Genomic DNA, 26945 nt, shown 5'->3' with positions numbered 1-26945 from the left:
GCAAAAAAACGTATTTATTTCCACTTAGGAGGCGGGTGTGGTCGGTGAAGCCCAGTTGTTTCTTGGGACCAAGGCTCTAAACTCCGTGTGAACTTCTACTTCCGGGCTGGCCCGTCACCGCCCCTCTGTCGACGTCAGGTTGTCCCGGCGACGGAGGGGCGGGGCATGCGGGGGCGTGCCCGGCTCCCTTCAAATTCCGGCCCTCAGCCATGCGTGGCATCAATTCTCGCGAGAACTCGCAGGCGGCTAGTACCCAGCTCCGGGTACCTGCCATTCCCGTGCCGGCCTCGGCGGCAGAGTGCGCAGGCGCTGCCTTCGTGTTTCCTCGGCTACTGTCGGCTGCGCTTCGACCCGCTAGTCCGCCGCCGGCTCTTCCGCCGCCCTGCGCCATGGCGGGCTGCGCGGCGCGGGTTCCGCCGGGCTCCGAGGCGCGCCTCAGCCTCGCTACCTTCCTGCTTGGCGCCTCGGTGCTCGCTCTGCCGCTGCTCACGCGCGCCGGCCTGCAGGGCCGCACCGGGCTGGCGCTCTACGTGGCCGGGCTCAATGCGCTGCTGCTGCTGCTGTACCGGCCGCCGCGCTACCAGGTGCTGGCCGGGTGCGGAGGGACCGGAACCGGGATCGGGGACGGGCGGGCCGGACGAGTGAACCGAGACCGGGGACAGGTGGACCGGGACCAAGGACGGGAGGGCTGGAGGAGTGGACCAGGGACGGGACGGGCGGGACGAGGTGACTGGTTGACCCGGACCAGGGACAGGGCGGGACGGATAGGATGGACCGGTAGACCAGCACCCCAGACCTGGATCAGCGACGGGGTGGACTGGTAGATCTGGACTAGGGTCGAGTGGACCGGGACCAGGCAGGACCGAGCTGGCTGCGATGGGGCAGGGCCCGGGTGCACTGGAGCTGGAGTCAGGGCAGATGAGCCCGGGTAGACAGGGGTCAGGGACGATCTGGCGTGGACCCGGCAAGGGTAGGCGTGCCACGTACATCAGAACCAAGTAAGTAGACTGGTCGGAGACCAGGAACCGGCAGGCAGGGCTGAGTAGATGGACAGCGGACAGGGACCGGATTGGAGCTAGTCTAGCGGAAGCGGGTTAAAGGAACACTGGCGGTGATCCGGTGTTCGGTTCTCCTTTTACCCCCCATTCGCGCGCCACGTTGCGGGATGCCTCCCACAGGCGTGTATCTCAGCCCTAAGTTGAGGTCACAGAAGGGACCCACTTATCCTATCTGTGGGTGTTAATTGCGTTTCCTGCCGATCAGCAGCTTTGGCAGATTCACGTCAGGTGGGAAGTGAGCTAACCCACGAGTTTTTAATTTATGTAATGACAGGTGTGGTGTTTTACCTGCTTGTCAAACGCCCCACTTCACGGAGGTGACTGGGCGCAGAGTTCCGAGTGTTCGTTCTCATTAGACTCTTTGACTTGGGAGCCATAAACTGGGCTTAAACAGTTTTCCATCGATAGCTCTGGTAATGCTAGCTGTAATAATGATAACTATTGTGGCTGTTAAAACTGGTTGTTTCTAGGTGCTTTGCGTGGTAAATCCACTATGTAGCCCTACAGTATTGTTATTTCCGTGGTGTACTTGCCGAAGGCTAGAGAGAAGAGAGAGAGGAATGTAAGACACAATTTGAACCCAAGCAGTCCCATTTCATTCTCTTTATCTCTTGAGCAAATGGACTCTGCTCCCTGATGGCCTTGCTAATCCAGGACAGTCTGCAGTCTGGGTTTGGGCTCTGCTAAGGGAACATGCGGTGACCGAGGCTCTTCTGGGTGTGTTTTCAGATAGCCATCCGAGCTTGTTTCCTTGGCTTTGTGTTTGGCTGCGGTGTGCTGCTAAGTTTCAGCCAGTCTTCTTGGAATCACTTTGGCTGGTAAGAAGACTTTGGGAATGATGGTGTTGAAGTGTAAGGGTCGACAGAGTAGGGGTCTCTCCTCATCCCTGTGTGGGCTCTGACAGAACAGGAGGCTGATTAGGATTCTGAAGAAGCAGCCTCCTGCCTTCCCCGAATTCCCGCATTTCAAAGCCAGTGGACACAGTTGTGCATGTTAGTGGCTTGTGTGGTGGATGGAATCGGGTCTCCCTGTGCCCTCTCCAGAGGTCCCTGCCATCTGAAGCTGCTGTGATGGGTGCAGGTCCGCGGTGATGGGAAGGGGGAGCCTCCCGCTGTTTTCCTAAGCCTTCTCCGTCTCCGGTTTCTATTAGGTCCCGGCTAGTGCTTCCCCCACAGCCAGTGTAGGACTTTCCCCTACACTATGAGTTCAGTCCCTTGAACCTTCTAGCCTCTGACTTGGATATGAATCGTGGCTTCAAGGTAAAAAGCTTTATCTCCTATTATCAGTATGCTGAGCCATCTAATCCTTCTTTGCTGGAATTATTTTAGTTTTGTTGAATTTTGTTTCCAACATGCGTCACTACCTTGTTGATATCTCCCCCTTTCATGTTAAAGTGTGAAACTGTCATCTTCAGAGGAGCAAAGGGACCATAATTCCTCCTTCACCCAGGGAGATTTTTTTAATTTTGTCTGTGACATCCGGAAACATAACAGCACCACCCAACCCCTCTTTCTGCAAGCTCAGGAGGGAGTGAATGGCGTATATGTGTGCCTGGTGTCACTCAGGTGGGTGACGGTGGCAGCGCATGACAGGGTTAGGGACAGTCAACAGACCCAGATCTGGGCTTTGGCCTGGCGTGGTTCTCTTGTGTAGTCTCCCACTTCGTTTTTGTCTTCAAATAGGTACGTGTGCTCGCTGTCATTATTCCACTATTCTGAGTACTTAGTGACAGCTGTCAATAACCCCAAAAGTCTCTCCTTGGATTCCTTCCTCCTGAATCACAGTCTGGAGTACACGGTGGCCGCTCTTTCTTCCTGGATAGAGTTCACACTTGAAAACATCTTTTGGCCAGGTGGGTGTGCCCTGCTTTCCTCTCTGGGAGAGAAGGGTGCCTTCCCGTGGGCTGAGGAGTGACATTGGTTCACCTCTCTGGTCTAATCTCCCCTGAGCAAGTCTCCCCCGTGCTCTCTCCTCTTTAAGCTGTTTATAAAGGACAGACTCCGCTCGCTGGAGAATTCTGCGTCTGGATTTCCAGTCCAGGACGTGCTGACCTTTTGCTCTACATCTTGCAAATGCGGGGCACCGCGTAAGACAGCGCTCTGCCTTGCTGGTTGCAATCTTAATTTTGCCATTGGACAGATGACTTTTCTGTCCAATGGCAAAATTAATGTCATTGGCCTGAATACTTTTCTGAAACATGAGAATTTCACAAGGTTTTATTGTTTAAAACAAACAAAAATCCCAAACCTGTCTGTTGGAAACACAGCTAAATCATGCTTTCCCAAAGCCAGATGTGGGGCTCGGACTGACTTCAAAGGGGCATATCCCTTTCAGCAGTACATGCTCCCCGGAGAGGGATGTTAGCGGAGCCCGCCAGGCCTGGCAGGGAGAGCTCCCCACAGTTGACTTGTTGGCACCTGAAACAGGAAGCGGTGTTGCTGGGATTGGGGTGGTGTTTTTCTTACCATTCAAGTTTGATGTGAGGACGGATGCTGATTACCGTCAGGGTGTTTTCTGATGTTTGTCTCTTGAGGGAATATGTGAAGGGGTGATCACACCCAGTGTCCCCACTCCCTCTCGTCCCTGCGTCTGTTTCTGCAGAACTGAAGCAGATCACCTGGCTCAGCACCACTGGGCTGCTGATGGTGGTGTTTGGAGAATGCCTGCGGAAAGCGGCCATGTTTACAGCTGGCTCCAATTTCAACCACGTGGTGCAGAGTGAGAAGTCAGACACCCACACTCTGGTGACGAGCGGGGTATACGCCTGGTTCCGGCATCCCTCCTATGTGGGGTGGTTTTACTGGAGTATCGGAACCCAGGTATGGTACCACAGTCGACTCTGGTTCCCTGTGAATTTACTTGCCTAAGTTCATTTCTTTTTTGGGTATCTGTACAAAAGGTCTTGCTGTATAGTTCAAGCTGACCCAAACTTGTAGCCCTTCTGTATAGTCCACTTAACTTTTAACATTTAACTTGCTGTATAATTGGCACACCATAAACCCCACTGTTTCTAAGTGCAAAACTGGGAGACCTAATCTAGTCCACCAGTGTTTTTGGAGGTAAAATCTTGATATTTTAAATTAATTATTTTCTTTATTTTAAAGGGAAACCCCCAGAGCAGGCAGGTAGTAAGTCTGGCGCTTACCAGGATAGAGGTGAGCACAGAGGTCAGCCAGCTGCAGGGGGGTGGGGAAGAGAAAAGAAAGGGTCAAGCCTGCCTTCCTGAGTGGCAGGTGACCCCTGGTGGCATTGGTACTCTGCTCCCCTGTATTGGGCCCCATTCTGCCACGCTGACTCGAATCTGGAACACCTCGGGTGAGGGAATGTCCTCAGCCACCCTGTGGTGACTCAGTGGGTTTTCATCAAAAAAAGAAGAAAAAAATAGGTCTAAATGAGGCCAAGGTCCTGCCAGGTTAATGAGAGCTGTGGGGATTTGTTCTGTCTGGGGATGCAGACAAACCCTTGTTTCTCGACAGCTGTCTCCGGATGCTATACTTAGTCCGAGAACAGCTTGACCAGAGAGTGCAAATAGAGCTTGGAAAGATCATCTGGGGATCCTAGACCTCACATCAGTGGTGCATGGGCCATGGGGTGCTTGTGACCCCCATAACGGTATAGGAGGTGGCTCTGGCATTTCTGAGACACAGCCCTTGCTGCCACAGCCCCGCCCGGGACCGCACTGACGGGAGCTGACGAATGTAATTTGTCTAAGCACTTATGCGCCCTAAGGGCCTTAGAACTGAGAGGTTGTTGTACATGTCCTGCGTGCGTGCATGCCTGTGGGGATGAGTCTCTCCTGCAGCAGTCCTTATCCTACACACAACACTGTTTCTTGTCCTGACTCTTTGGAACGGTGCTGATGATGACGCACTGAAAATTGGTTTTCCCAGCTCAGGGGAAGGTTACCACTTATGATTAAGAATCCTGCCATCAGCCGGGCGATGGTGGCGCGCGCCTTTAATCCCAGCACTCGGGAGGCAGAGGCAGGCGGATCTCTGTAAGTTCGAGACCAGCCTGGTCTACAGAGCTAGTTCCAGGACAGGCACCAAAACCACAGAGAAACCCTGTCTCGAAAAAACCAAAAAAAAAAAAAAAAAAAAAAAAAAAAAAAGAATCCTGCCATCATCGAGGCTGCCCAGAAAGCTGCACACATCTGCCAGGAGTGAATGTGCAGACTGTGGGTACTGCCAGATGGGCCAGCCTGGTCTACCTTAAAAGCCAGGACAGTCTTGAGAGTGGGGACAGAGACTGCTTGAAGGTTGAGTGGCTTAGCATGGTGCTATGAGCACAAAGACCAGTCTGACCAGTGCAGGGGGCGGGGGAGAAGCTGGGGCGTGCCCAGTTCACTGGGCGGGAGTATCACCAGATGGGTTTGATGCCTGTGGTGAGTATGGGTGGGTTAGTGGTTCCTGTGGTAGCAAAGGAAACTTCTAGGAGCCAGGGATACTTTTAGTTTTGACAGGCTTTTTGGCTGGAGGACTAGGTTAGAAAGGGGGCAGGGGTTAAAAAGAAGCCATATAAAAAAGGTGGCCAGGCACAGGTTTTCTGGCCTGTGGGCACTGCCACTTTCTGAGCAGAGTGGTCTCTGAAAAGAAATATTTTTGGAAGCTCAGATGGTAGCCATTGTCTCGTGTGGCCTTGAGGGTAGGAAGCAAGGGTCCAAGACAAGTAGGCATATCCAGGTGAGCATGAGTTCCCACATCAGGGAATTCACATTTGAGTCCAGGTGGGTACGTGTGTCACTTATGGCTGAAACCCGAGAGCCTTGTCTTTCCCTGTAACTGAGGTCTTGCTTACTCAAGAGAATCTGCACAGGCAGATGCAGCAGTGAGGGTGCCTCCAAGGAGCATTAATGGCTCTCACAGTATTGTGAGAGTCTTCTGGGGCCCGGCAAGAATCCTGTGGGGAGAAGGTGCTCGGGCATCGGGGCACCCTGACCTCGGGCATTCTGTGCTTCTTCTGCCAGGTGATGCTGTGTAACCCCATCTGCGGTGTTGTCTACGCCCTGACAGTGTGGCGCTTCTTTCGTGATCGCACGGAAGAGGAGGAGATCTCGCTGATTCACTTCTTTGGGGAGGAATACTTGGAGTATAAGAAGCGGGTGCCCACGGGTCTGCCTTTCATAAAGGGAGTCAAGGTGGAGCTATGACGGGCAGAGGCCTGCGGGGCCAGGGAATCTCTGGCCCTGCGCAGCCTAGGACAGAACTGCTTCCAGTTGGCCTCTGCAGAATGAGTTTCTTAACCATTTTATATGTCACTAATTAATCCTCAGAATGTCACCCAAGACCTAACAGTCAGAAGGCCTTAGGACCACAGGGCCCACTGCAGCATTCTCTTGTGCGGAATGAAGGTAGAACACGGATAAACAGTGAACAAGGAGTGTGTCACAACTGTCCCATCAGTGTCCTTCCTACAGTGGTGGGGTGAGGACCCACGCCGCAGTCTCACGCCCCCTCAGGCTAGAGTGTATTGGCACTGTGAGCAGGACATCGGGAGAGGACACTGCTCTCTGCAACACTCATGCCAGAATGTGTAGTCAGAGCTGCCTCATAATAGCATTCGAATTACATAAAACCCTTTAATTTAACCGAAAACGCAACATAGCTTTAACCTTGTCTGCCCTAAGTGCATGAGCATCTGTGTTAAACTCCAAAGGCTTTGACACTTTGGCTCATTATACATTTAATCATTCTTCCACGCCAGTTTCCTAAAAGAGCAGTGTAGATTCAGAGGGACACCAATGCTCCCCGTCTCTATGTTTCAAAGCCAACAGGCAGACTCCTCAGAGTGCTCCGGGGCTTTGAGCAACCATTGCGCTGGGCCTGAGGATGCGGGCCCCGGGATCTCCTGCAGCCCTGGCCTCAGAGATTGTGTTTCCAGAAAGTATTTTTCAGGTGCCTGCACTAATGTTGAGAAGTACTACCCTCTGTGTGTTTGGGATTTTTATTCATTTTATCATAACTTGTGTTTTGTATTTTTTGTGTTGCAGTGTTAGTCTATTATATTTGTTTTCTGTGTTCTTTCAAAGTAAGTCACCCCCACTACTGCTTCAGATGTTCCAGAGGGCCCAGCATAGCTTATGTGTCGGCGAGTCCAGGCAACTGACTCCTAAAGAGCTGTCAGTTGGGTGGCTCAGTCCAGGTCCACTGGCATCTTTGTTCTGCAGGTCTGGGGAGAACATTTAGCTTTTTCTATGTTCCACATAAAAAGCTCCAAGAGGTGTTGTGGTGTGGGACAATGGTTTATATTCTGTCAATTATATTTTAAATAAACGCTGATTGGCCAGTAGCCAGACAGGAAGTATAGGTGGGAAAACCAGTCAGGAAGTAGAGGCAGGTCAATGAGAACAGGAGAATTCTGGGAAGAAGGAACTCCTGGTTGGTAGTTGTGAGCCCACCACAGAAGAAGCAAGATGTGACAGCCTAGCTGAAAAAGGTACTGAGCCATGTGGCTAATATAGATAAGAATAATGGGCTAATATAAGTTGTAAGAGTTAATAAGAAGCTTGAGATTCTAGGCCAGTCAGTTTATAACTAATGTAGACATCTGTGTGATTTCTTTGTGACTTAACAACTGTGGAAACCGGGAAGGACAGAAAACTCAGTCAACAAATGGCACCCACATGGACAACTGCATCCACATAAAGCCTGACAGAGCTTGGGAAGTAATTCTAGACAGAAAAGAATAGAGTTAAGCATGGCTTATTGATAGCAGCATTTTCTCAGGTGGGCTCTGCTTACTAGAAGCAAGTGCTCTCATTTAAGAGAGGCTTCCTGACTCAGCATTGACTGCAGTGAGGCTGGAATTTCAGAAAGCTAAGGAATGGGCTGGATCCAGCTGTCAAAGCCATGGCTTTAATCCTACCCATATTGCTTAGCAAATTAAAGTCTCATGTGGTCAGAAAAAGAGAGAGATATACAGTAAAGAGAGATTCAAAGATGAAGAAAACCTCTAAATTGTTTACAGTGTGTTAAAAATATATGCAAGTTTGGGAGAGTAAAGAAAGAGGTTAAAGTCCTTAAAATAAAAAAGAGTAGTTGGGTTTGGTGGCACATGCCAGAGACAGAGGCAGACAGATCCTCTGTGAGTTCAAGGTGTGGTAGTACACACCTTTAATCCCAGCCCTCAGGAGGCTGAGACGGGCAGATCTGTGAGTTCAAGGACAGCCTGGTCTATAGACTGAGTTCCAGGACAAAAGTACACAGAAACCTAAAAAAGCCTAAAAGTAAAAATAAAATAAATAGAGGTTAAAATAAAGTCATGTAAAGATGAAATACACACAGAGTCTGGATACTGTGTTATGTTCTCTGAATTGTCTGAATGCTGAGGAAGGAGCAACAGCTGCTAAAAGATGTTTGTTTATAAATGCTGCTGAATTAATCCAAGATAGGTCCTTTGAAAATACCCTGATTTCAAAATTGAAGTCAAAAGGTATGTTTCTTTGGAGAAGAGGTTTTGCTTTTGTTTCCACAGGAAAGGAGAGACTGTGGATTCATTCTGAGTTAAGAAAAATCAGGTTTGGTCAAGGAATGCCACCTGAGAAATCTCTGGTGGGAGCAAATGGCTCAGATGTCTGAGTTCAACATCCAGAATGGATTCAAGATGCTGCCTAAGATGATCAAGCCTCACAGGATACTCCAGTCAGGACTTGATCATAATTCTAAATTTTCTTTAGGTCCCCAAAAGATTATCAGCGCCCCTAACCAGCAGGAAGTAGCCTGGAAAACTACGCCCACATTCCCAAAAAAACAGACTATGGATATTTTCCTTTGTTTAGAATGTTGGTTACAAGTTGTTAATGGCTGATGGTCAGGAGAAAGCTATACAAAGGAGATTGGAGTCAGGGTTTTTTTGTTTTTGTTTTTTTTGTTTGTTTTTTTTTTTTTAAAGGGGGAAGTGGTGTGAGGCAATGGTTTATATTCTGTCAATTATATTTTAAATAAACGCTGATTGGCCAGTAGCCAGACAGGAAGTATAGGTGGGAAAACCAGTCAGGAAGTAGAGGCAGGTCAATGAGAACAGGAGAATTCTGGGAAGAAGGAACTCCTGGTTGGTAGTTGTGAGCCCACCACAGAAGAAGCAAGATGTGACAGCCTAGCTGAAAAAGGTACTGAGCCATGTGGCTAATACAGATAAGAATAATGGGCTAATATAAGTTGTAAGAGTTAATAAGAAGCCTGAGATACTAGGCCAGTCAGTTTATAACTAATGTAGACATCTGTGTGATTTCTTTGTGACTTAACAACTGGAAACCAGGCAAGACAGAAGCCCCGACAACAGTGCAGCCCTCGATTAATCGGACCTGGTCTGGATGTGAGGTCCTTCCAGACTGGGGGTTTTATATGTTTCCTCCAAGCTTCCACTCAGATGTAAAGAGTCTTATGTATCCAACAAACAGGAGACAAACTGGACATTTCCGTGTGTCAGCTAATGCTTGGTTTTGATAGTAGACATGCTGCCGGTGTACCTCGCTTCCCTGCCGTCCACCAGGATCCAGATGGGCCTGCTCAGTGCTGTGCTCAGCCAGGTTCTCATACTTTACAACGTTCCTGGTTCCTTCCCCCATGTACCTCTGAGCAGAGACATTGTTAACTGACACATCACATCACAGGGTTGCCAAGGTGGATACTTAGTATTCCCGGCATTCAGTCTAGCCTTCTGGGAGTCCCCTGGTACAGCTCTGTCCTCCCAGGCCTCAAGCACACCAGTGCACAGACGCACCCTTGGCAAACACTAGGTCAGGCAAGTCCAGGCTGCAGTGGCCGTGGTGTGAAGCACGCTGGCAGCTTGCTGTACCTAGGCTGGGTCTCCACCAGGTACCCCAGTGTGGGGTTGGTAACTGATGCCAACCTTGAAGCCAGTGGGACCCACAAAGTGGGTGCTGCGCTGGGACTTGCTGTTGGCAGTGGTGGCATATCTTTGGGAACCACATCATAGCAGTACAGCAGGAGGGAAATGTTCGTTGACCATGCCAAGGCAGGGTTGGTGTTCTCTGTCTCAGCAGAGATAATGGGCTTGTGTGGCTGGCGAGAAGTAAATGCAGGATAGGGTGCTGGTGGGCCTGCAGATGTGGCATGGAGACTCAGCAGCTGGAGGAATGGGCCGTGGTGGGTGCTCTGGCCAAGAGGGTTGTTAGGGTTAATATGGATGGGGTGCTCAGTATTGAGATATATCCTAGGACCTTGTCAGACAAGGAGGGACAGTCCAGTAGGAGTTAGTATCATGTAGCATTCAGCCAGAGCTGCAAAACCTTGGGGGCTGTGTAAATTGGGGAATTCCAGCCTGTTCTTGCCATAATAGACAGGCGTTCCATCAATAGGGAGGTGACCCCCCCCCCCAAACCTCCTCCACCAAAACTGAGAATCCAGAAACCTCAAAAACTTGTGCCCTGGTCAGTCACCTTAGGAAGCCCAGGAAGCAAGCAGAGCGGGGAATTCAGCCAGCTGGAAGTGCTCTTGGCCTTATTCGTTGCTCTGCTTGGGCCTGCGTGAACTGCCAGGAAGATTGACTTCCTAAGAGGCCAGAGCCCCAAGACCACTTCCAGAGCCTGCAGTGGCCCTGACCAAGTGACGGTGGAGGCGGTGGGTCTGTGGCCAGAGCGCTACTCCGTCTCCACCTCGCCCTTCCCTGCTTAGGCCTCCCCATCAGTGGGATGGGGCCAGGATCGCCTACCTCACAGGGGTGTTGTGAGGACTTCCAATGGTGTCCGGTTGATTTTATTTTAAGGTGAGAGAGGTTTCATGAATTCTTTCGCAGTTTCGTTGTCTATTGTATATTTATCATATTTAACCCCAGCCCTCAACTTCCACGTCCCTGCCTTTTCCCAAAGCCTCTGTTCTTCCTTAAAACATTTTGATTTTCCTTTTCTCTTTTTTCTTTAACTTCTTTATTGACTCATGGGAGTTTCACGTCATGTTCCCCAATTCTGCCCCCCAGTGTCAGATGGTTTAATGCTTAGGTGAGCCAAATGGCATAATGAAATCTCGCAGTATGAGAACGTGGTTTCTCTGTGTTAACTGAAGATAGCTGATGTATACTCAAAAGACATTTAGTCAGCCCAGAAGTAATTTATTTTTAGATTACATGGCTTAATTTTCATTTTTTCTTTTCTTTTTGTTCTATATACCAAAGAGGCTTAGAGGTTTGCCAGTTACTAGCATGAGACCAGGACTTCCTGAGGCCTGCAGAGCTTCTATGGCAGCCATAGCTATTATCCACACCAAGCTGCCCAGGAATAACCATGGCAGGACAGCAATACTCACTTTTGAAATATGATAGAGCCGGAGCACACCTCCTGAATCCCACCCCGCTCAACCGGCTGCAAACGGGAGAGGATGGCTGTTTGGCGGTCAGACCCAGCTCGCTCTCCATGCATCTGGGCTGGGCTGGCTCCAACCTCCATTCCCCTTGAGGGCCATGAAGTTGTCTTTTTGATGGATGGAGAGCAGCTAATGACAGCCCTTGGCATTGTGGGTAGAAAGGCTGAATGTTGGCATTTGACGTCACCCTCCACCTGCCAGAGGCTGGAAAGCTCAACTTGAGAGCAGTCAGGAGGGAGCCCATGCCGTGGGATCACCGCACCCTAGGAGACTTGGGGTTGTGTTTTTAAGGGGTGATTCCAAGGGTGTGAGTGCAGGAAGAGCAGGCCCACCCTCTCGGCACTCCTAGGGTGGAAGTCAATGGTGCGCAGCCAACTATGAGCCCCTATATGGTAGATTTGGCAGGTGATCGCTTTCCCTGCTGCTGGTCTGCAGATTATCCTTAACTTTATAGATGCAGCAGCGACAGGTGGTGGCAGAGAATCAGGCTAATGAGGCTTTTCAGGGATCAGACAGGCCCCCGTGTCCTAGGGCTCTCACAGATTAGGGAACTGTCAGGAGGTTGACTTGTCTAGTTGCAGAAGTTCTTGGGTGGCGAGTGGGTACCACAGAGAGAAAAGGCTACTTGGCAATCATGGAAGCACTCAGGAGGCCCCGTAGCCGTTACAAGCAGGGGTGGCAGATTGCAGATGAGAAAACAAACAGTGGTGGCCTCAGTGGGAGCTGCTGCGTGCGCCTTGGAGATACATTTTATTCCTTCTCTCCTCGTAGCTGCTAACTTGGGGGCTGGTGTATCAGGGAGGCCATATTTGGCATCCGGTCCCTGAGGGTTCGGCCCAAACTCCTAGGTTGCCTCCTCAAAACAGCCAGTGAGTCTTCCTCTTCCCACATCTCCCTGCCTTAGGTAGCTCCACTCTCCTGGTGGCAGCAAGGTTAGAGCCCTCGGCCTTCCCAGTGGGTGAGCAGCTGCACAGCTCTGGGAAGGTTGCCCCTGCTCATCCTAAGTGAGTGGAGGCAGCTTGTCTGACCCATGGCAAGGCGGGGGAATTGTGGAGTAATTACTGTACTCTTCTTTTTACACACAGAAATGTTTATTTAAATATATTAAATGGGATTTTCTTTCACAGATACTGATTATTCTTTCTAATTCTTAAATAAAACAGAACTTGATTTCACTCCAGACAAGCGTCACTGTGTAGGGTGCAGAAGCCACACGTGATAACGGTGTCTGGAGGACAGCTCAGCACCACCAGCATTAAATGACGTGTGTTTTGACTCCTTGGCTCTCTTGAATTCCTGCCCCTAGCACCGTGGTCCTCAACCTTCCTAATGCTGCGGCCCTTTATAATACAGTTCCTCATGTTGTGGTGACCCCCAACCATAAAATTATTTCATTGCTGCTTCATAACTAATTTCCTACTGTTAAGAGTTATAATGTAAATATATGGTAGCAGGATATCTGATATGCAACCCCAAAGGGGTCCCCATCCACATGTTGAGAGCCACCACTCTAGCGACCTAGAGTGATAAATTCCCCTGGCCCCTGAGACAGCAGCGCATGGTATCCATGTAATTGTGTCTGTGTGAGGGGCCCGTCTCTCTGGCACATAAAAGCAACATTTGCTGTTAAAAACGTGACTATAATGGCATCATTTAGTCTCCAAAACTTCAATTTTGGGTCATGCAGCTTAAATCCCCCCCGCCCCGGACAGGGTTTCTGTGTAGCCCTGGCTGTCCTGGAACTCCTTTTTAGAACAAGCTGGTCTTTAACTCACAAACACCTGTCTGCCTCTGCCTCCCGAGTGCTGGGATGAAAGGCATAACAAATAAATCAGGTGGCGGTGGTACATGCTGTTCTTTGCCCCAGCTTAAATTTAAGATATATTTTATGTGTATTTTACTATTTTATGTATTTTACCTGCACACATGTCTGCAGTACATGCATGTGGTACCCACAGAGGCCAGAAGAGGGCATCAGTTCACCTGAACTGGAGTTACAGGTGATCGTGAGCACCATGCGGGTGATGGGATCCTAACCCGGGTCCTCTGAAAGAGCAGCCATGTCTGGAGCCTGCGTGCCAGTCCTGAGAAAGCCAACACCTGGGCGCAGCTCACTAGGACCCAGTTACTAAGCTGCTACCTCTTGTGGTGATGCCGTCCTCATTGAGAGCTTTCCCGTTGCTTCTTGATTGTGAACGTGTGTGGAAATTAGCTCTTTCCTTACGCCATGGCGGTCCAGGTGGTCAGGCTTGGTAGCAAGCTGCTTTGGGTCCTGAGCCACCTTGCCGTCCCTCATCTCTGGTTTCCTACTTGGGTCTGGGGTGGTCTTGGTTCTTTAATGGGGGCCCTTCTGGGAGGATGCTCAGGGCCCAGCTGCTTCCATGGGGCTCAGATGCCCTCTCTCTCTTCTCAGTGATGCTCCCTGGGTCGATCCTAAGGAACAGTTTGATGTGAGCCAGATGGCTTCACTCCCCCCCAATCCCCACTATATCCATTCTGGTAGCTTTCATATTGGAAGACCTTTCCACAGAAGTGTGCCCCTGGAGAGAGCTCTGCCGCCTCTAGTGGGAGTCTCGCCCCAGGTGATGGCTGTGGCTGTTACTAGTTAAGTCTTTTAACAGCTCAGACTGGTGGCCTGTGAGCTGGGGCTATCCTAAGCACATCTTTGTGTGGAAGGGTGAGACCTATGCTCTGCCTTCAACACGCTGGTTCTAGGCAGCTCTCCATCTCCCAACTCTGAATACAAGGCCTCTTCCTCCCAATGGTTTTTTGTTTTCTTTTGGTGTTTCTAGGTTGCAGTGTGGCCCTAACTGGCCTTAAAGTCACTATACAACCCACTCTGGTTCCCAGCAGCCCTACCTCTGTCTCGCTAGGCTTTGATGGTGCCCTGCCAGCCCCAGGGGTCCTCCTGTCTCTACCTCTCCAGTAGATGACAGCATTTTATACCTGAGCCATCTCCCCAGCCCGTTTCTCTTTTATGGCCTAGGTCTTTTATTTCTCTTTGTACACTAAGTCGTCACAGGGAACTGGCTCTAGCTGCCCAGGCTTTCTCCAAGTTCTCACAGAGTGCTGTGGGAGCAGCCGGCCAGTGCTGCAGGTGAGCTCAGGCTCCTTTGGCTTCCTTTCTTCCTGATGTGGTAATCTCTATAAGAACCTTGCCCTTAATTTGCTTGATTACAAGGTCTTCCTTTTTGAACAGTGCCCATCTCATTGATGACTACGTCACCCTTGTAAATTGGTTCTATGTGGCCAAAGGAACAGCTTCATGTTCCCCAAAGGCCTGTGAAACAGATCAGGGCCTCTCTGTCCTTCACGTTTGTCATTTTGGTGAATTACTGGAAGGTATGTTTGTTTTGTTTGTGTGTGTGTGTGTGTGTGTGTTTAGTTGTTTCTTTTAAGACAGGATCTCACTTTAGTGCTCATCCTCTGCCCACACTTTTGTTTGTCACCTGGCTCCTGTTGGAAAGAAGCTGTTTTACCTGGCTGAGGTCTCACTGTCCATGGCATCATCGTACACATTCTGCTCCGTGTGCTCATCCACAGGTACCTGGAATCTGGGTGAGAGGAACCAGTATAGACTGCTTGAGGGCAGCAAAGTCCCTGCTGGTGGCCTTAAACTCACACTGTACCAAAACCGCAAGGTAGCAGACCTTCCAGGGCACACCCAACACTTCCCTTGTTCTAGGACAATTTGCCAGGCCTCGTATGGTTTGTCAGAGCCACTGGCCACAGTAGCATGCAGGCCCTGGTTAGGCCTGGCTTTTACAAGCTATCTGCTGGCCAAAGGAGACACCTCAGGGAACAAACAATGGGGCCAGGTGGCGTGGAGTGACAGCCCACTGGGTTTATTTTAGTTGGCAGTGTGGGGAAGCCTTTCTGCTGACCTTAGTGATGAGGCCCCATGAGACAACGTGGAGCACAAAGCTTGCAGACCGAGGCTCGCCCAGAAGCAGGAGCTAGTGCAAATGCCCCAGGGGACCGGAAGGCCACTGTGGCCAGCGTGTTGCAGGGTCTGACAGAGGTGGGCAGGGACGGGCCGTGGAGTGCTGCCACGCCCTGGTATGGGAGTTGCAGACCACTTAAAAACGCTGTGGGGTATGTTGAAGGGCACAGCAGGTTGACGTGGAGAAAGGCAAAGGCACAAGTCACAGAGTAAGCAGGCTGAAAAGGAGAAGTTTGGTCTGGGGTCTTGGGATGGGTTAAGAATGGGAACAAGGGACCAGGTGCTGGTGGTACATGCCTTTAATTCTAGCACCTGGGAGGCAGGGGCAGGCAAGGCCAGCCTGGTCTACAGAGTGAGTTCCAGGACAGCCAGGGTTACACGGAGAAACCTTGTCTCGAAAAACAAATCCAAACAGAAAGGGAACACGTGAGAAAAGCAATCAACTTGGCCCCCCAGGGTTCAACATCATGTGATGCCATCGACCAAGATAAGGAGTTGGGTGTGGTGGGGTTGTGTCCAGAGTTCTGTTGTCCACTGCTGAGCTGAGGGGCCTTAGACGCCCTAACCAGAAAGTCACCAGGAAGGATGTAGCTGTCGGTGAGTCTGAAGCACAGGACGCTAGGGGACACGGCGGTCACCTCACTTTAAAGCCTCTAACTTTAACCTCACTTTAAAGTTCTCTGACTGCGGCTACTACGGTGGGTTAGCTCTACGTGGGGCACATGCTTGGAGCGCCCAAGGTTGGGCTGAGAGAGAGAGAGCCCAGGGGAATGGAACCAGTCATTTAAGGAGAGAATGGAAGGTGAGGAATGCCTGGGATGTGCCCTGGGAGGAGCCTCCCAGGAAGGAAACTGGAAAAGCACCAAAATCTGACAGTGGCAGGTTAGAAACAAGAAGACCTGCCTGCACGCTGCAGGCCTTGGAGGCGTCCCCAAGCGTGCCCTGCCCGCCTTCTGCTGAGTGTATCTGCAGCACGGAAAATAGGCATCTGGACAAAGACTAACGCAGGAAGCCGGCCTTAGGGGAAGTTATCTGAAGAAATCAAAGCCTTTCACTCAGCCTCAAGTGCCAAGAGAATCCCCCAGGAAACAGCAGGAGCTAGGAACAGAGGGGACTGGAAAGTCAAAACAAAGATGGGGGTCTGCTTTCAAGCAGGAGAACCTAAGTTCAAATCCCAGAACCCATGGAAATGACTCCTGAAGCTGGGCGGTGGTGGCGTACCCCTGTAATCCCAGCACTCAGGAGGCAGAGGCAGGTGGATCTCTGTGAGTTCGAGGCCAGCCTGGTCTACAGAGTGAGTTCCAGGACAGGCTGCAAAGCTCCAGGAAACCTTGTCTTGAAAACAAACAACAAAAATAATGACTCCTGCAAATTGTCCTCTTTCCTCGATATGTGCTCCGCGTGGCACAATGTGTGCTTACACATACACGTGCTCCGCGTGGCACACTGTGTGCTTACACATACATGCACACAGACACAAAATAGTAAATATTTTTTTGGAGATTAAGTCCATGGTGTAATCCTGACTGGCCTGGAGTTTGCCATGTAGACTAGGCTGACCTCAAACTCACAGAGATCTGCCTGCCTCTGCTTCCTGAGTGCTGGCATTACAAGTGTGCAAGCACCATATCCAGCCAAAAAGGGAAAGAAAAACTACCAAGATCAACAGGAAGACTGGAAGAAATGTAAGAAAATGTCCAGAAAAAGAAAGCATATTTAACAAATGGTGCTGGCATAACTGGATATCAACATGTAGAAGAATGAAAATAGACCCATATCTATCACCATGCACAAAACTCAAGTCCAAATGGATCAAAGACCTCAACATAAACCCAGCTACACTGAACCTCATAGAAGAGAAAGTGGGAAGTACACTTAACACATTGGCACAGGGAACCACTTCCTAAATATAACCCCAGTAGGACAGACACTGAGAGAAACAATTAATGGGACCTCCTGAAACTGAAAAGCTTCTATAAAGCAAAGGACACGGTCAACAAGACAAAACAACAACATACAGAATGGGAAAAGATCTTCACCAACCCCACATCAGACAGAGGTCTGATCTCCAAAATATACAAAGAACTCAAGAAATTGGTCACCAAAAGAACAAATAATTCAATAAAAAAATGGAGTAAAGACCTAAACAGAATTCTCAACAGAGGAATCTAAAATGGCTGAAAGACTCTTAAGGAAATGCTCAACATCCTTAGTCATCAGAGAAATGCAAATCAAAACAACTCTGAGATTCCATCTTACACCTGTAAGAATGGCCAAGATCAAAACCACTGATGACAACTTATGCTGGAGAAGTTATGGGGAAAAGGGAACACTCTTGTATTGCTGGTGGGAATGCAAGCTGGTACAGCCCCTTTGGATGGCAGTGTGGCAATTTCTCAGAAAATTAGGAAACACCTTTCCTCAAGACCCAGTAGTACTACTTTTGGGTATATATCCAAAGGATGCTCAATTGTGCCACAAGGACATGTGCTCAACTATGTTCATAGCAGTATTGTTTGTCATAGCCAGAACCTGGAAACAACCTAAATGCTCCTTGACCAAAGAATGGATAAGGAAAATGTGGTACATTCACACAATGGAGCACACAGCAGAAAAAAAATAACATCTTGAATTTTGCAGGAAAATGGATGGAGCTAGAGAATATCATTTTGAGTGAGGTAACCCAGACCCAGAAAGACAATTACCACATATACTCACTCATAAGTAGTTTTTAAACATAAAGCAAAGAAAACCAGCCCACAAATCACAATCCCAGAGAACCTAGACAACAATGAGGACCCTAAGAGAGGCATACATGGCAAGTAGAAAGTAGAAAAAGACAAGATTTCCCAAGTAAATTGGGAGTAAAATGGGGACCTTGGGGGAGGGTTAAAGGGGAGGGGAGAGGCAGGGAGGGGAGCAGAGAAAAATGTAGAGCTTAATAAAAAATCAAAAACAGGGGGCTGGAGAGATGGCTCAGAGGTTAAGAGCATTGCCTGCTCTACCAAAGGTCCTGAGTTCAATTCCCAGCAACCACATGGTGGCTCGCAACCATCTGTAATGGGGTCTGGTGCCCTCTTCTGGCCTGCAGGCATAGACAAAGACAGAACATTGTATACATAATAAATATTTTTAAAAAATCAAAAAAAGAAAGAAGGAAGGAAAGGAAGAAAGGAAGGAAGGAAATGTCCAGAAAGTGCACAGCAAAGAGAGATGGTACAGTGGGGGCTGGTGTCCCATCATAGGGACACTAAAAAGAGACTCAGGTGGAGGGCCTGTGTCCCATCATAGGGACACTAAATAAAGACTCAGTCAAGCCAGCAATTGATTTTAAAGAGTATTCCAAATCCCAAACCAAAAGATAGGAATTCCCAGATTGAGAGAAACCATTGTCACCCATCCCATGGCTAGAAACACCTCATTGTGTGAAATTCAAGACATGGGCAAGACAGAAGTCTGCAAGCTTCCAAGAAGAGTAGTAGGTCACAGTAAGGGGTAGGGATCAGAAGAACTCAGCTGGCTTGGGGACATCCCCGGCAACTGGAAGGAATAAAGCCCCCACCTCCAAAGCACAATTCTTTCCAGTCTAGAATCTCAAATCCAGAATTTAAAACTCGAACTATTGGTCAAGTGTGAGGGAGAATAGAAAGAATTTTCTGATCCATGCTGTCTGGACACAGACCTCACTCCAGAAGTAATTCACACTCTAGCTGGAACATGGGCTCTACCAAACAGGAAGTGGGAGGGCCCAGGAGACAGGCAGGGCCCCTGGATTCCACACATCTGTAGTCAACACTTCACTCCGCCGAACCCAGGGTCTCACTCATGCGAGGCATGACTAGCCGAGGTAACAGGTCTGCACCACCCAGTCTGGATTGCTCATAACACTCTTGTGCCTGAGAGGGTCTGGTCCACACCCGGCTGGTCAGCCTTGAGCTGATGAGGTTGCTGGGATTACAGAAGACTCACATGACAGTTCAAGTTTCTCCTGATCTGATGTCCTGAGGGTTGAAGGGCTAGCTTGTATTTAGAAGGGTCTCAGTCTGCTCAGTTACCATTTTTGGGGGAGTCTTTATTTTGTTTGAGATGAAGTCTGGCTAAGTAGAAGTCTAACACCAGGCTCACGGTGATCCATCCTCCTGCCCCAGCCTCTAGAGTGCACCGCCACTTCCTTGGCAGACTTGCAGATTCTAGTACCTGGTCTGCAAGAACCTGCCAGCTTATGCTGGCTCCCCCCCACATCACCTTCCCCCCACACACACACACATTACACACATTCTCACCTGGGCTCCAGCTGCTCCTTCACTCTGGCAATGGAGCGGATGTAGGGCGTGATCTGCTTAGTGATGGTGGTCAGGTAGGCATTCTCCTGCTTCAGCTGGAGAAGGTCATGGAGCTGGGCTGTGAAGCCAATGTCAAAGTGTTGGTTGTTGGTGTTAGACCCCCGCGCCTAAGTTTGGTACCATCTAGAGATCCCAACTGCCAATGACCTCTGTGATCAAAAGGAGCAGCTTATGGTGTGGAGACCCCACTCACTGGCTGCTACCCTCCAAAGCAGGTGTGAGAGCCAAGCCAAACGCTAGGGGAAAGAGAGCAGGTGATACGCATGCGCGGTTAGTGGCTGACCGGCTCCCTCCCCTCTCGAATGTGGATTAACGTTGAGCAGCCACTGCCGGGGACCTTCATAAATCTCCTGCTGGGTAGCTACTCGTTGGTAGGAGTCCTCCCAAATCTGAAAGAAGAGTGGCAATGCTGGTTGAGGTGGGGAGGAGGAATTTCACTGAGGGTGTTTCTGCTCCGGGAGCCGTACAGCCACACACATCACTCTGGTTCACATTTCTCCAGGCACAGAACCCACAGCATGAGGGTCTGGCAGAGCACCATGCCAGGCACTGTGCTGTCCCCTTCCTGCCTTGGAGTGGCCACGTGCCTTTGCAGGAAGCTAGGTAGAACTCTGGGGGAGGTTACCTCCTGGAAGATTGCTCTCATGCCTTCCATGGAGGCATACTCAGAAGCAATCTGTGTGTCCAGCAGCAGGGACCTGTGTAGGATGTCCCCCATGATCTCCGCCTTGATGAGTGAGTGGTGCTTGGTGAGGTCTCGGTGTAATTCCTGAACCTGGTCCTTCAGGTTCTGCACCTCAACCTGCAGACCCTGTTGCAGAAGTGGGGCATGGAACCCACCAGTGGAGCAGTGTCTTTCAAGTCCTCTCCTCTGCTCCCCCCCCAACAACTGGATCTTAGTGAGGAAGGGGTGGGACCTCACAACCCTGCTGAAGCCCAGCCCCCTCACCCGATAGGAATCCTCATAATGTCGGCAGTGCTCTGTGAAGGGTGTGTCCTCGCCCTCAGCCAAGAGCACCTTCGTGCTGATGGAACGGTGGGGTGAGGGTTTCTGGACAGGTGACCCTGGCATCTTTCCCACTGGGGAGAGACAGCTGGGTGTCTTCAGCACCTTGGGGCTTGAGCTCCCCGCCAACCTGTGGAGAGAGCCAGTCTGCATAGGGTAGCAGACCGGTCTTCCCTTCCCCTAACACCCTTGGCTGCTCAGGGAGCCACTGTCCCCTCAACCCAACTACAGGGTAGACTCCTGGAAGCTCTCAAGGGCCCCAGGCAAGGACAAGGTAAGAGCACCCACTTAATGAAGTGATTTCTGAAAGGATTCCCATCCAGGTTGGATCTGGGCACAACTAGGTATGGCTCACTCCCATGTCTCAGATCTGAACTAAGAAGTGGTCTCTCTTGGACCCACACGCCGATTTCACTACTTCTAACCCCTCCGAGGAGACGCTTGCTTTCAACCGAGTGGGGAAGTCTGATTCACAGTGACTCCGCACCCAGAGAGCGTCCTGCCCAGCCTGCTGGAGGACACTGTGGAGCTGAAGAGCGCCCAGTCTCTCCTCTCAGTTGTCTGGGGCTTCCTGCCCCAGCGTCCTCAAGGGCTTTCTTGTTTCTCCCTCCCTCTCAGACTCGTCGGACTTAGTAGGGAAGGGTGGTGCGGAGCCTTTTCGGTGATCCCTCCCGGCCACCCGGCCTCCTGGTTAGGGCTCACGTGTTGGCGACGCCCACGGTGGACACGGCTCTGCGGGGCCCCAGAAGCAGCAGCGGCTCCAGACAGCGCGCAAATTCTGCGCGGTGATCGCTGGCTATCTGGACCGGAGATTGGGTCATGAGCGGCTCTCCCCTGCCTCGGTGTCTCCGGGCCCAGACCCCCGACCCCAGACCCCCGACCCCAGGCCTGCGCACCTTGCTGCTCTGAGCCGGTCTTAGGCGATGCGGGCGCGTGACGACGCCTTGCAGCCTCTCCATCAGCTCCTGTCATGGGGGAAGAGCTCAGGACAAGGGTGGGGTGGGGTGGGGGTGTGACAGGAGGTGATAGCCAGGGCGGGAGAGAGAAATGGAGAATTCAAGGCTCTGGGGCTAGTCTGTCATTTCATCTGTCTCTCTTTTGGTGCTTCAACCCTCCTCTAGGACTGGTCCATACACAGGCACCGCCCACATCCTTAAGAAGGGAGGTGTAGCTCCCGCAGACAAACACCGCAGTTTGGTGGGATGGAGGCTTGTGTGCGTTGCCCTTTTAAAAGGTATTCATTCACTTGAGCCCCAAAGAGCTTGTAATGGAGGGGAAGAGACGTCCAGAGGACCCCCCCCCCCCCCGTCATGCCTGCAGTGATGTGAGACAGGGACCCTATATGCAGGACGGACTCTAGGTGGGAAGAGAGGGTCCTGAAAGAGCTGGAGACACTCACATAACCCAGGTCCAGAAACTCAGCCTTGCTGGCCAAGCTGAGGAAGGATGAACAGATGACCAGGTGAACCTGAAGGAGGGTGCCATGCTCAGGGCTTGGACTATGGGCTGGGGTGTCCAGCCCTACACACCCTCAACCCTTACCTGTAGGGTGGGTAGCAAGGAGGCCAGGTGGGCAAGCTGTTCCTTGAAGGCTTTGTCCTTCTCTTCATATTGGCTGGGAGAAGGGCAGGCGAGGCTATTTGATCTCAGGGGAACAGATGCCTGCCCCACCTGCAGGATCTTCAACTCTGCAGCCCTGCCTTTTTGCTAGTGCTTCTGTGTGTGTGTGTGTGTGTGTGTGTGTGTGTGTGTGTGTGTGGTGTTTCTGTATTCACATGTGTGCCTGTTCCGTGTGTCAGATTGCATATGCACACATTTATGCATGCATGTACGTATGGAGGCCAGAGTTCTACATCAGGCGTCTTCCTCAATAACCCACCACCTTATTTTTTAAGACAGTCTCTTACTGAACTTGGAGGTCACCAGTTGGCTAGGCTGTGACCAGTGAGCCCCAGGGATCCTCTGTCTCTGCCTCCCCAGGGCTGAGATTATAGGCATGCCCACTGCATGTTTAAAGTGTGTGCTGGGGATGTGCTCTGGGTCCACGTGTTTCTGCGATAGGGCCTTTACTGACGGCCATCTCCTCAGTTCTGTTCTGTTTTGTTTTGATTGTTAAAGCAGAGTCTCCAGTAGCCCAGGCTAGCCTTGAACTCCTGACCCTCCCATCACTACCTTCCAAGAGCTACCCTTACAGGCACACACCACCACAGCTGCTTCTCTGTAGTTCCTTCTCTGTCAACACCCTGCCCACTTTTGATGGCAATCACCTGTGTGTCCTGTCCACCACATAAGGCAACCAAGGCTCAGGCTCAGAGCTGGGTATCTGGAGGTCAAGGGCAGGGGGACAAGGACTTCTCCATCACTCACCTCTGCACGGTCTGCAACAGCAGAGCTTTCCTCTCGGCCAGCCTGTCCTGGGAGAGATAGCCTATCACTGACCTGCACACCTGGCTTTGTCATCTCCTACCATAACGCCTTGGGGCATGGGCACCTGAACCTTAAGTGTCACCCTTTGTACACGCGTCCTCGACCCTGCCACCAACCTAACTCCAGACTAGGCTAGCCTCTGGCAACTCTCCAGGCAACTGTGATTAACTCAATTTGAGGGAACACCTGGCCCTACACTGTACACTCCGGGAAGGTACTTGGGAAATTACTGACCCCACCTCTCACCTGCATGCTGCCAAAGAGGGCGTGGATGGCCGCCTCCTCCTCAGTTGCGCTGTGCCTCACCTCCTCCACCATGGCCTGTAGCAGCGCGATGGCCTCCTTCGTGGCTGTCTGCAGAGCTTTCACTGCCTGGGGACAGCAGGGTCTCAGTCCCATTCTCCCAGGATCTCCCAGCTCCCACCCCCACCCTGCTTCAGCTCCCTGGTTGCCCCTCTCACCAGCACTGCCTGTTCCAGCCTCTCGCAACCTTGCACGTATGCTGACTCCAGGTCCACACAGTGGGCCCGGCTCTCCCTGCCGAGAGGCAGCTAATAAGACCCGCTCCACCCACGCCCCGCCCACTCCCTGCGTGCTCCCACTACCCACCCCTGCATGTCCCGAAAGCAGCGGATGCATAGCAGCGACTTCTTGTCAGTGGAAAACATGATGTAGGGCTCCGAATGGAGCGCTGCGGAGAGGGCGGGGGCGGTGATGAGAGCCCCTGAGACATGACCACCTGGTTCCCACCCCTGGCCGGGGTGTGCCTCACTCACGACACTTCTGGATCACATCGCGGGGGCGCTGGCCCAGGGCTACAATGTCATGCCTTGCGAACATGCGCGCGCGGTGTGTTTCTTCGCGGCAGCGTGCACACAGCGGCTGCCCGCAGGTGTTGCAGAAATAAGTGGTCTCTGCGTCCTGGGGACCGAGAGCTGGCTCAGGCCGCCTGCTCCTCGGGCCAGAGTTCTTGGACTCAGCTGAACCACAGCCACCGTGTGTCATTGCCAAGGGGCTCGGCTAAACTCCTTCCAGCAGTCCCCAGCAGCTGAACTCTCTAACATTTAAAAATTATATGCATTGATTCACTTGTTTATGGGGGTGAGTGCCCAAGTGCCATGCCATGAGAATGGAAGTTGGTTCCCTTCTTCCACCTTGTGCGTTCTGGAAATCAAACTGATGTCTTGCAGGCGTGGCAGCAAGGGCTCTCCAGTGCTGCGCCACCTCCCTGCCCCTCTTCACTGAACCCTTATACACCCAAGTTAAGATGAGGACATTGGGTCTGGACAGACAGCTCAGCAGTTAAGAGCACTGGCTGCTCTTCCAGAGGACTGGGGTTCAATTCCGGGCGCTCACAACCGTCTGTAACTCCAGTCCCAGAAGAGCCGAAGCCCTCTGCTGGCGTCTGAGGACACAAAGCACCCACTTGGTGCACAGATATACAGTAAGGCAAAACACACATACACATAAAAAGATGAAGACACCAAGTGGGTGTAGGAAGGGCAGAACACTGGGCAGAGCCTTGGAAACGTAGTTCCCAGAGACGGAAGGCAGAAACTGCATGGTAAAGCCTATCAGGCCCCTGTGACACTCTCAGTAGTTACCACACGGTGGTGTGCATCCTGGCCAGGTCCTGACCATCGGCCTCACAGGCAGCCTCACCGCACATCTTCCTTCCCCAGCCTGGCAGACTAGGCTAAATCATAGGTCCTGGGCTATGTCAATCATCCCGGCTCCTACAAGCCCCTCCTCCCCAACAGGAACCAACTGTGTACAGGGCTGGCACGAGTCCCAGGGGGTGTGGGAGCCAGGGACAGTGGGAGAAGGCAGGAGGAGAAGAGACTATTCATGACCACACTGACCATCCAGGTGTCCTTGGCCTCCTGAAGTGACAACTCAGAGGGTAGGGGCGTGTATAAGGACTCCGGGGGCAGTCCCAGGGCTGGGGGTACAGCCCAGGGCAGTGACTAGAACTTTGATCTGGCAAACCTTACTTCTTTTTTTTTAAAAAATTAGCTTTATTTGATGTGTTTTGGCGTTTTTCCTGCATGTATGTCTGCATGAGGGTGTCAGATCCCCTGGAACTGGAGTTACAGACAGTTGTGAGCTGCTATGTAGGTGCTGGGAATTGAACCTGGGTCCTCTGGGAGAACAGCCAGTGCTCTTAACCACTAAGCCATCTCTCTGGCCCTGAAAGCCTCTTACTCTTTTTATTACTCTTTTTATTTTTAAAATATTTCATTTATTTATTTATTATACAGTTCTATCTGCATGTCTGCCTGCAGGTCAGAAGAGGGCACCAGATCCCATTACAGAGCCCATGTGATTGCTGGGAATTGAACTCAGGACCTCTTAAACTCTGAGCCATTTCTCCAGTCCAGCCTCTTAGTCTTTACACCGACAGTCAAGGCCATTTCTTCAGAGTGCCCCCCTCCCCTCCAACCTGTTGTCTTTAGTTCTGGGCAATGGTTTCTCAGCTCTGGCTTAGCACACTGGTTTGAGACTGTGTGCCCCTGAGCTTCCTTCCTGTCATAGGGTCATCAACTCTACTTGCCTTTGCATCGGGGCTGGAAACCTTCCTTGCCTTCAGCTCCCGCTCTCTCTCCAGCTATTTACAGATGCACACCATGTGAGCTTTAGCCACTTACATGTGCTTAAGTAGCAGGGGGTCCTAAGGGTCCCCCAGGCCTGTCAACCGAACCACAGCTCCCATGACAGCTCACAACTCCACCCTGACCTGGGAACCCTGAAGTTAGCTCTCCCTAAATTGAATGGCCTCAGCCTCTGCCACTATCTGGTTATTGGCTCAAGTCATTTTTTTCTGGACCTTGGTCTCCCGACCCGTATGTATGATGGGGACGCGGTTGGAGTCCGAGGGATCTCAGGGAGGGGCTGGAGACTTCACTGATGGACCAGGGTTGTGCATCTGGGCATGCTGTAAGCATTGGGGACCATGCCATCTGGCACCCACTGCCCTCTACTTCCTCACCTGCTTGCTGCATTCCAGGTCGCAGTTGGCACAATGCACAGCCTCCACACCGTCTCCAGAGCTATCCACCAGGAACTGCAGCAGCCGGTCCACTGGCGGGAGCCCACTGGGACCCTTCACCAGGGTCTGGTGCCTGCAGAGAGGCTGCAGCCAAGATCTGGACGCCCTTGTAGGAAGCCGTCCCCACTACCCTTCACATTCCAGGCCAGAGCTAAAAATAGCAGTGTCAGGGTGGTGGGGTCTGCTATAAATACAGCAGCCAACTTGTCCTGAGGTCCCCACCCTACCCAGTGTGTGTGTAAGCCTGACGTCATACTGCAATGGGAAAGGCCATGTCACCCGAGTGGACCCTAGCACTTCACTGGAACATTTTGAGCTAATTTAGCAATGGTGTTAACCTAAGATTTCTGGGACACGCCCCCACATCAGGGGCGGCTGTCTTCTCCAGCCCTACCTTAGCACCCTGACTCTGGGAAGCTGGTGGCAATGATCTTCTGCCTTTGTTAACCTGACTAAGCTACAGGGGGGTTGGGGTGGTTCCAGTAAGTTCGTTTATGACAGTGGATTGTTCCCACGTCTTCAGCCTGAGCTTGGAACCTCATCATCTGCACTTGGCCTCTCAATCAGAACGAGAGCCAGCTTCACCCTCTCTGGGCTTGGGACACTTACTGGCACAGCGGACAGGACAGGCGGCCATCAGTAGCCCGTCCGCGCAGGCAGCCAGCGCAGAAGTCGTGGAAGCAGTCCAGCAGGCACGGGCGCTCATACTGTGCATGGCACAGCGGACACACGAGGGGATGGCCACTCGCAGCATCCAAGGTACCCAGGCCCTCCAGAGGCGCAAAAATTGCTCCAGACAT

At 51.3% G+C, this 26945-nt stretch overlaps 2 protein-coding genes across 2 annotated transcripts; one reads left to right on the top strand and one right to left on the bottom strand.

Moving 5' to 3' along the window:
• Nucleotides 1-235: 235 nt before the first annotated feature.
• Nucleotides 236-7574, top strand: Icmt (isoprenylcysteine carboxyl methyltransferase). Its single transcript, XM_041653203.1, has 5 exons — nucleotides 236-584; nucleotides 1788-1876; nucleotides 2741-2910; nucleotides 3660-3877; nucleotides 6025-7574. Exons 1-5 carry the CDS (start codon nucleotides 390-392, stop codon nucleotides 6205-6207), a joined length of 855 nt encoding a protein of 284 aa, XP_041509137.1. The 5' UTR covers nucleotides 236-389; the 3' UTR covers nucleotides 6208-7574.
• Nucleotides 7575-12569: 4995 nt separating this feature from the next.
• Nucleotides 12570-26945, bottom strand: Rnf207 (ring finger protein 207). The gene is made up of 17 exons (XM_041652249.1): nucleotides 26755-26945; nucleotides 26086-26218; nucleotides 23873-24017; nucleotides 23706-23787; nucleotides 23558-23633; nucleotides 23343-23468; nucleotides 23037-23083; nucleotides 22212-22284; nucleotides 22069-22137; nucleotides 21566-21634; nucleotides 21372-21469; nucleotides 20613-20799; nucleotides 20289-20474; nucleotides 19947-20052; nucleotides 19604-19721; nucleotides 14857-14931; nucleotides 12570-13810 (listed from the first exon to the last, which is right to left on the bottom strand). The coding sequence occupies exons 1-17, from the start codon at nucleotides 26943-26945 to the stop codon at nucleotides 13684-13686; spliced, it is 1908 nt and encodes a 635-aa protein (XP_041508183.1). The 3' UTR covers nucleotides 12570-13683.

This window comes from Microtus oregoni, unplaced genomic scaffold (assembly GCF_018167655.1).
Source record: "Microtus oregoni isolate MIOR12 unplaced genomic scaffold, Mior012 000005F_ref0000423, whole genome shotgun sequence".
Taxonomy (NCBI): domain Eukaryota; kingdom Metazoa; phylum Chordata; class Mammalia; order Rodentia; family Cricetidae; genus Microtus; species Microtus oregoni.
The sequence above is the reverse complement of the archived record's forward strand: the minus strand, read 5'-3'. Positions and strand labels throughout refer to the sequence as shown.

Excerpts from the sequence above, each read along its gene's own strand:
- Icmt (XM_041653203.1), top strand. The coding sequence starts at position 390 with ATGGCGGGCTGCGCGGCGCGGGTTCCGCCGGGCTCCGAGGCGCGCCTC. Across the intron at positions 2,911-3,659 it reads TGAAAACATCTTTTGGCCAG|AACTGAAGCAGATCACCTGG; the intron begins GTGGGTGTGCCC and ends CTGTTTCTGCAG. Across the intron at positions 3,878-6,024 it reads ACTGGAGTATCGGAACCCAG|GTGATGCTGTGTAACCCCAT; the intron begins GTATGGTACCAC and ends TTCTTCTGCCAG.
- Rnf207 (XM_041652249.1), bottom strand. The coding sequence starts at position 26,945 with ATGTCTGGAGCAATTTTTGCGCCTCTGGAGGGCCTGGGTACCTTGGAT. Across the intron at positions 23,788-23,872 it reads CGATGTGATCCAGAAGTGTC|CGCTCCATTCGGAGCCCTAC; the intron begins GTGAGTGAGGCA and ends CCCTCTCCGCAG. Across the intron at positions 21,635-22,068 it reads AGTTTCTGGACCTGGGTTAT|GAGCTGATGGAGAGGCTGCA; the intron begins GTGAGTGTCTCC and ends CCCCCATGACAG.